The sequence below is a fragment of the Budorcas taxicolor genome, chromosome X (genome assembly GCF_023091745.1).
Source record: "Budorcas taxicolor isolate Tak-1 chromosome X, Takin1.1, whole genome shotgun sequence".
NCBI classification, from domain to species: Eukaryota; Metazoa; Chordata; class Mammalia; order Artiodactyla; family Bovidae; genus Budorcas; species Budorcas taxicolor.
The window spans coordinates 50,952,985-50,961,384 of NC_068935.1; the positions used below are offsets into that span (position 1 = coordinate 50,952,985).

The 8,400-nt window shown below is 49.6% G+C and overlaps 1 protein-coding gene across 1 annotated transcript; it reads right to left on the reverse strand.

Annotated features, from left to right (window-relative positions):
- Window positions 1–833: 833 nt before the first annotated feature.
- Window positions 834–6,795, reverse strand: SLITRK4 (SLIT and NTRK like family member 4). Its single transcript, XM_052663806.1, has 2 exons — window positions 6,636–6,795; window positions 834–3,397 (listed from the first exon to the last, which is right to left on the reverse strand). Exons 1-2 carry the CDS (start codon window positions 6,793–6,795, stop codon window positions 834–836), a joined length of 2,724 nt encoding a protein of 907 aa, XP_052519766.1.
- Window positions 6,796–8,400: the final 1,605 nt, after the last annotated feature.

The following is an 8,400-nucleotide window of genomic DNA, read 5'->3' on the forward strand; positions in this document are numbered from 1 at the left end:
CAACCTTTAAGGATTGTGGGTATTTCACATAACTGAGAACAAACTCTAATATTAGTTGAATTTGAGCCATGTTTAATTCTGATAAACATCACGTATTTCTTCAGATCACCACAAACGCTAGGTAACTCATGTTTATTATTTTTTTTTCTCTTTTAGGTTTTATGTCTAGACAAGTAATGCTTAAAGTGTTCAAATTTATTTTATAGTTATGTAATGCATGGTATATTTTAAACAAATATTTGCACAATTTAACATTATAAATCCAGCGGTTTCAAGATGCAGGCCATAAAGTTTACCGATTTACAAATACTGTCGAATGTTCTCTCTTGGCATGCTTTTTTTTTTTTTTTTTTTTTTACTTTTCAGATAATCTTTACACAAAGTTGTTACAATGCCACAAATCAAAAGGAGTATTCCAGTTCCACCAACTGAATCTACGTGCAAGATGAAGGACCCAGCTGAGGTACAAACACTGGTACCAGTTTTCTTGAGTTTGTTTTACAGAGCACAAAGAGACGAAAGTTTTGCATTGGGGTACAAAACAGATTTGCCTCTTGAGGTTAAATTCAGTGAATTATGTATATAAAGCATCCCTTTGGCAATAGAGTTTGCAGTATCCCCCACAGGACTCCACAGTATAGGTTTTATGTAGTAAAATCTATTAAGGAAATTCTCTTCTACGGGACACATCTTTGCAGCTACAGTTAATGAGACACCCTTGGAAACATCTGTCTCTATGCCTATTGATAATATAGTATTTGGAAGTGAGAAGTCAACAAAAGGCACTTTCATCATTAAATAAATGTCCTCTGTAGGAAGTAAGATTGCATGACCTAGATCTTATTCAAAGCTGTCTGCTCTTCAAGGACCTGTAGGTAGTCGGGGGAACTCTGGAGTTTTGCCTTCAGTTCAAAGTACTCACTGCTCTTCCTTTGCTCCACGACTATTTTACTGTGGTTGCCGCCTATCAGTGACTTCTTGTTTTTTTTGTCTTGTTTCTCCGGATAGCGGATCTCGAAGCCACTGACGCCTATGCTATTGTACTCCTTTTTGCTTTCGAGAAAATTCTGAATAAACACATTGGAATCCCTGCTCGGGAATAATTCATCCAGCTCATCAATGGTGCTTAGTCTCTTCCTGGTATCCACGTGCAATACATCTTTTTCCTTGTCAGCGACATTTCTCATCATGACTTTCTGGCCTGGGGGATCAGAAAACATGAACCCGGTTTCAGATTCTTTCAGGCCGCAGGTGTGGCTCTTGCTCATCTGCTCTATGGTTTGTGGAATGAACGCTTCCGTGCCCAGGCCGTCTTTTTTGTTGGTTTTGTGGTCATGTTTTCTCAGCTGCAGCTGCATGGAACCGCACTCGGGGTTCCCCAGGCCTTCGTGCTTCACTGTGGGTTTCTTGTTTCGTCTCAGCACAAAAACAAGAAGGCAAAAAGCTACAAACACAGTTAAGATGAGGACCACTAAGATGCTTAGGATCAAAATGGACAGAGGCACTGGACCACCAGGAGGACTTCGAATGGGCCCCAGCGGGGTAGTGAAAGTAATGGCAGGTGCAGGGCTCGTGAATGGCGATGATGGCTTGTTTAAGAGCTTGGGACACAAGATTTCGTTTTTGAGGGACTTCAATTCGATGTTGGCAAACTGCACAGGTGTCTCGCACTTCAGTTCTTTCATTACAATCCCATCGTTCAGCTTCTCCAGCCACAGCTTTAATGCCACCAAGTCACAAGTGCAGTCCCACGGGTTGCCCTCCAGGTCAATCTGAGTAAGAGCCTGAAGCTGATCCAGGACACCACTGACAGGCAGATACATAAACTTGTTGTTCCTCAGGTTCAATCTAGCGAGGGGTGCTCCCGAGAAAATGTACACGGGCAGGCTCTTTAAGAGATTATTGTTTAAGTACAACAGCTGCAAGTTTGGCATTGAGTCAAAGGTGCCCGCTAAGATTTCCTTGATTAAGTTGTATTCCAAATATAAATACTGCAGGTTATGAAGGCCTGAAAAGATCTCGGGATAGAGTCTCTCGATCTGATTGCCGTTGAGATAAAGCCGGCGTAAATTTGTGAGGTTTCGGAATACGTCAGCCTTGATTGCGGTAATCTGATTGCTGCCTAAGTGGAGTAGATCCAGTCCCTCGAACTCGGTGAAATCAGAGATGTCCACGTCTTTGATGCTGTTGCCATTGACATGCAACTTCTTGGCATTTAACGGTTTCGGTATCAGCTCTGACATGGACTGGATGTTTTTCTCTTGGCAGTTGACACTCAGTCCCAGATCGGAAGGGTGGGTTTTGCAGAAGCAAGGTGCCGGGCAGGGTGTAAGAGGAGGCACCCTGGTTTGGTAGGACACGATCTGGCTGAGATTGCGGTTAGAGAGGGCTTTGCCGGCCACGATTCCAGAGATCTTGGACGGATTTGTTGTTTTTGGCGCTTTGGTCACTAACCTGTGTAAAGATGTTTGGGTGGTATGACCGTTCGGGGTGGTGTAGCCATTTTCCAGCTGAGACGGAGGCAGGATTCGCACGTCAAAATCACTGCCTGTGCCCATGGGGCATAATTCCTGCTTGTTGGTTTCTTTTAGAAGTCTTCCGTATAAGTCACTGGGCGTTTCACAGATAGCTTCACCTATGTAAATGTTATATGGCATATTCTCCAGCCAAGCTTTTAAAGGCAATAGATCACAGCTACAGTTCCAAGGGTTATCTTCCAGTTGCAATTCGACCACACGGCCTATGTGTTCCAGAACTCCAATATAGGGGAGCTTCTGGATTCTGTTCCCTCGGATATCCAGATGAGTCAAAGATGCAAATCGGAAAATATTATCAGGAAGGAAGGAAATCAGATTGTCATTAAGAATGAGAACTTTCAGTTTGTGGAGCTTATTGAAGGCTCCCCGTTCAATATACTTGATTAAATTGTAGTCAGCCTGGAGATACTCCAAGTTCTCAATGCCAAGGAAAGTGTCAGCCCGGAGAATCTTTAATTCATTGTTGTTCAAGTGCAACTGCTTTAATGCACTGAGCCCAAGGAAGGCTCCTCCCTCAATGTTCTGCAGTTTGTTATTTCCCAGCTGCAGGGACACTGCGTGTGAAAAATTCAAGAATGTGTTTGGGTAGAGGATATTTAAAAAATTGTTTTGGAAATTGAGGTGATAAAAATTGGACCAAGGGGGTTTCAGCTGATTTGGCCTGTAGACTGAAACCTTCTCACAGTTGACATACAGCACATTCTCAACTGACACGCAGGAACACACATTGCAAATTTCCACCGATATGTCAGAATCTGCATTTGTCGAAGAAATCAGGGCTGACAAAATCAGAAAGAGCCAAAGAAACATCTTCTTGCAATCAGCAAACAACTTTATGCTTCTGAATAAAGAGAAATAATCTAAAAAATAAAAAGAAAACATTTTTTTCAATGATTGTTACTTGAAAAAGAATTTGTGCTTAAATCCTACCACAGTGAACACATGGCTATAATAATTAGCTTTGTATTTTTAAGACACTCAAAACTTTAAGTATTCTCACTCAGTCCAACAAGAACCACCAAAAATACCATACATTTTATTTCTGTGCCTGTAGTTGATACAAAGTTTACATGTGCAGAACACACAACAAACAACAGGAAAAAAAAATTGCTGATCATGGTTTAACCTGAACAATCTGAAAATAGCATTAAAAAAAAAAAAAAAAAACTTGGACCACCAAATTCCACCCTTGAACTCAGACCTCAAACTTCTATTGGTAACTCTAATGACTGATTCCAGAACATCAACGATACCACATAGTTGTTAGCACCAGGAAGGAATTTCTATCTGTAAATGTCTACTCTCAAGGCTTTAGCTTGGTAAAAAGCCAGGCAGAGGAGATATTAGGGCCTTGGGTTCCATGAAGGATGGCGATGGGAGTACTGAGTGGCTGCAGAGGGAACGGTCAAAAGATCAAGGTGGAAGAAACCCTGGAAAGATACGTGCCTGAGCTTCAGCCCAGAGGTAAGCACATTGCCATGAATCAGTTCACTCCTGTACACTGCTCTACACTGTGTTTAACACACACACACACACACACACACACACACACATATGACCCTGAGAGGGTTTAGCAAAATAACCAAGTAGGAAATGGCCTAATTTGAGTATCAGGTAAATAAGCAGTATCCAGTTTCCTGTCAGTCATCTCCCAAACAGGGGAGGAAATAAGGCTTTTTTGTCTTTGGGTCCCAGAAAGCAGGGAAGAAACCTGCTTGCCCCTATACTGCCTATAGGCTGTCCAGACAGCCTCCCCACTCCCCCAGAACGGGCTTTCCTGCCTCCCTGACCCTCTCCCATTCTTCTGTGTGCCATCTGAACCCAGGGCTGACTGACACTTGGCTCAGATACCGATCTCCTTCACTTGGACCACAGACTGCCACTGCTGAGGAAGAGGGGTTCACACACTACAATCCCCGGGAGGCTTTATCTGCAGCACCAGATACATTTAGCACAGCCAATGTCTGTCCTCAAAGTCATCAGTTCCCAAATACCTCACTCCAAATATTACCACCCTCTGTCCCTGTCTACAAACAAACCAAGAATCACTTAGTGGAGTTTCATGCTTAGCAAATTAACCCGTGGCTGCCAGTTCCATCCACACTATATGCATGTACAAATATATGTGATGAATCAGGGAAAAGATTAAAAGGAACAGCAAGCACTGTGCATTTTACCAATGCAGTTTTACTCATGTGAGCCTCCTCCATCTCAAATGGGAAGCTGGCCGGAATTTCAATATGGTTACCATCAAATATTAATTAAATAAATCAATTACTCAGGAACACACAAGGAGGAGAATGATACAAAGAGAAAAGTGACACACAAAAGCTCCTTTGTTTATTTTGCCAGCGAGTAATCAGCTAGTGGCAAAACCGAACGTGCCTCAAGGTAGACAATTCCTTAGCCGTGACCCATGAAGATTTGCATTTTGAGTAGTTTGGTTCAGAATACAGCCAGCACTGCCCAGATGCTCCTTGGCTGCCATACAGATGAGCATTTCCTCAGTTCACGGTGATAGCTTAATTGGCAGTGCAAAAAGAAGTCATAATTTCAAAGTATGACATCATCCAAACTAACTTTCATTGTAAAATCAAAATCTCACATGCTTTTTTGGCCTTCCTACAGACCTGGTTTTCAACAGCTACTCCGTTTCCTTAGAGTCATTTCTTGTTACTACCCCCCTATCCCGCACCGCCCCCAACCCCAAAGAAATGCTAAAGCAACCAAACCAAACCAAAAACCTGAACACCTGAATTCAGTACAAAACAAAAGAACAAGGAGCATGAACAGACCTGAAATTGTATAAGGAGCTGTCCTCCTTGCAATTTCTACTTGAAGTAGCAATGGGGGGTGTGGGGGTAGCGCAAGGACAAGCTAGAAGTTCCCAAACGCAGCTCCTGTGAAACAGAAGCTGCAGGCGGCTGGAGGATCAAGCAAGGGAGAAGGGGAGTAGAGCCGCCAAGGAGAGAAGGGAAGAGGGACCGAAAGGACAAGAGACCATGGAGAAGAGGACAGATTAAGAAAAAATGCTAGGAGAAAGGATCTTCCCCCTCCAAAAAAAAAAAAAGGGGGGGGGGCTGAAGGGGCAATGAATGTAAGCGAAAGAAACCTCATAGTCACATGGTACCACTAAAACCTGTACATTTTACAAGGTGGGGGTGGGGGGGAGGCCAAAAGGAAAAAGCAAATCCACAAAGTGTGAGCTGAGTACCAAAAGCCATCTCTCTGGGTTACAAGGGCGGCCCGTATCCTTATCCACCTCTCCGTCTCTCGCTTTCCCTGCCCCGGAAGACATCCGGCTCCCACGGCCGGCCAGGACTGCACAAACCTAGCCTTACCACAAATCCGGCATCCACCGGAGCGCCGCGCCTGGCGCTCCGCTTTGCGCGGAGGGACCGGGCCTGCAGGGGGCTGATGACCCAGGAGGGTGGGCCAATGTGGCTCCCCGGGAACTGGCCCGGGAAACCTCCTCCTGCCTGTCTGGGGCGCGCGCGTTGGGGGGCTCCGCGGAGAGACGCTGTCCACACTGCCCCGGGTGCGCTACCTCGGGCCGGCAGCGACGCGGCTGGAGGGGCCGCCGGCGATGGCGCGTACCGCAATGTTTTGCCGCATCTCGGTGCCCAGGGCCGGCATGCAGCCCCGTCCCGGGTCCCGGGCCCGAGCGGCGGCCTCGTGGGCCGTGCAGCAGAGGCAGGGACCGCTCGCGATGTCGCGGGGGCCTTCAGCCCCGCTGCGCACACATCTCTCCGCGCGCTCCCGTCCCACCAGGGGCAGCTGCCGGAGTTTCCGTTGGCCTCTAATAGACCCAGGCGTGCGGAGGTTGAGGGGGAAGAGGTGTCCGGCTCGGGCCACGAGGGTGATAGCTACCGGGGCGTCACTGGCCCGCTAGCCATAGGCAGAGTGACCCTGTGGCTCCTTGGCCGACAGCGGCGGCCCAGGCTCCCCCTTGCGCGCCCACCCCTACCCCACCCCCCACGCCGGCCAGCCACAGAATGCTGCTGTCACCAAGCCAGAAATCAGCTCAACGTTTGGGCATCTTGCAAACTCGCGCTGCCAGCGCTTGCCAGGCTTTGCAGGGTTTTTGGAGTTACCCACCGGCTTCTCTCGTATTCCCTGTCTTGCGGGATGCCAGCAATCTCCAATTAGCTTGCGGGCCACTGCCTGGAGCCCTAGATCCAGGTCCACCTAGAGTGCCTGCGAGGGGGTCGAAAAAAAACAAAGCCCAGCCCTGCTCAGCGGCCCCGACAGCCCACATCGCCGTAGACCAGGACACTTTCCCAGTCGCCCCAGCCTCCCGGGGGCGGGGGCGGGGGCAATGATGCTAAGGACACCGGACTCTTTCGGTCCTCGGGGACTTGCGACCGCGCGGTGGGCAGGCAAGTAGGGAGCGCGCGGGAGCGGGGAGGTAGGCACTACGGCCGCTTTGGCCACTCAGCTCGCTCCAAACCAACACGACCCAAACTAAAAATAAGAAGCTACCTGCCCCCCTCCACATGCACGCGCGCGCACACACACACACACACACACACAGACACACACTCACACGCGCTCGCGCGCGCTGCCGAGCGGAGCTGGGGAAAGAGGCAGCGCGTGTCTCTGCAGCCCCAAGCTGGAAATTCACCCACCTCCGGACCCCGGCGGCTCTCGCCGGACTCGCCGCGCCGCGATCCGCGCTGCAGTTTCCGCGATGGTCTCTACGTGATCCAGGCTGGAGCTCCTCGGCGCCCGCTCGCCCGTCAAACACAGCGAGCAACCCTCGCAAGCGAGCAGGCGGGCAGCGGCGCGCACGCGCGCACCCAGCCAGACACCGCGCGCGCACCCAGCTCCTCGCACACCGGCTGCACCTTCACATACAGGCGCCGAATCCTCGCCCCCTCCCCCCGCACTCCCCCCCAAACCCCGGGCACTCACGCAGCCCTCCCTTCCGACACTGAAGCACCTCGACCCCCGCGCATTCCCGAGGCCTCCCCCAAACCCCCACCCAGACACCCACCCTTGATTCCTCTTCTACCCCCACGCCGGGAAAGACAGCGCACTTTCCTCCCGGCATGCCCCCTCTTTTTTCCTAAAACACCCCGTAGGGAGGAGCGACCCCTTTCCTCACGCATAGAGACCCCAGTCACCTAACGCGGGCGCGCTAGCCTCCATTTCCCCACAACATACACACACTCCAGTCCTTTCTCCTCCCCCAGTCCCCTAAGAACCAAGGCACACACGCACGCACACACACACACACACACAACCGGGGCGTTCCTTTGAGCGAGCCACCAACAACCCTGGCAAAGCCCAAGAAACAGCGGAGAGCCTGGGGGAAGGCAGGGGGTCAAGGGAGGTAGATAGGGGCGTCCAGTCTACGCGGAATTGAATAATTCCAGGATCGAGATATGGGGAGGGGGGGGTGAGTCAACAACAATGACATTCAAAGGCAACAATCGCACTTGGGCTTTGTATCCCGGGTACGGTACCTTTTGCTAATTGTCACCCTGCAGAACAGAGGGCTCCGGGAATACTTCTTCGGTCGCGGGCGATCCTGGATGGAGCCTTCTCTGGACCAGTTTCCTGGGAGGCAGTAGTGTTCTCACTCCTCCTACCTGTCTGCGCGTAAGGGGCTGGGGGCTTTAAGGCAAAAGTGTGAAGCTTTAGCCCAAAGTGAGACTGTTTGGTGGATTTAGGAGACGCGTTAGTTCTCCGCACCTCAGAACCCTGCGAACCTTCGGTGTGGAACAGGTTACGAGGGGTTCATTAAGGGGTGGGAAGAGGGGATAGGGGAGAGGAAAGAGGTGTGGGACTGAGAGAGATGCCGCACTTGCGACCAAAAGAAGAAGAAGAAGAAAAAAAAAACTGCTTTGGCTACTGAGCA

Coding starts and splice junctions, on each gene's coding strand:
- SLITRK4 (XM_052663806.1), bottom strand. CDS start 6,795: ATGTGGGCTGTCGGGGCCGCTGAGCAGGGCTGGGCTTTGTTTTTTTTC. Junction 3,398..6,635: donor AGGGAATACGAGAGAAGCCG/GTGGGTAACTCC, acceptor TTTATTTTTTAG/ATTATTTCTCTTTATTCAGA.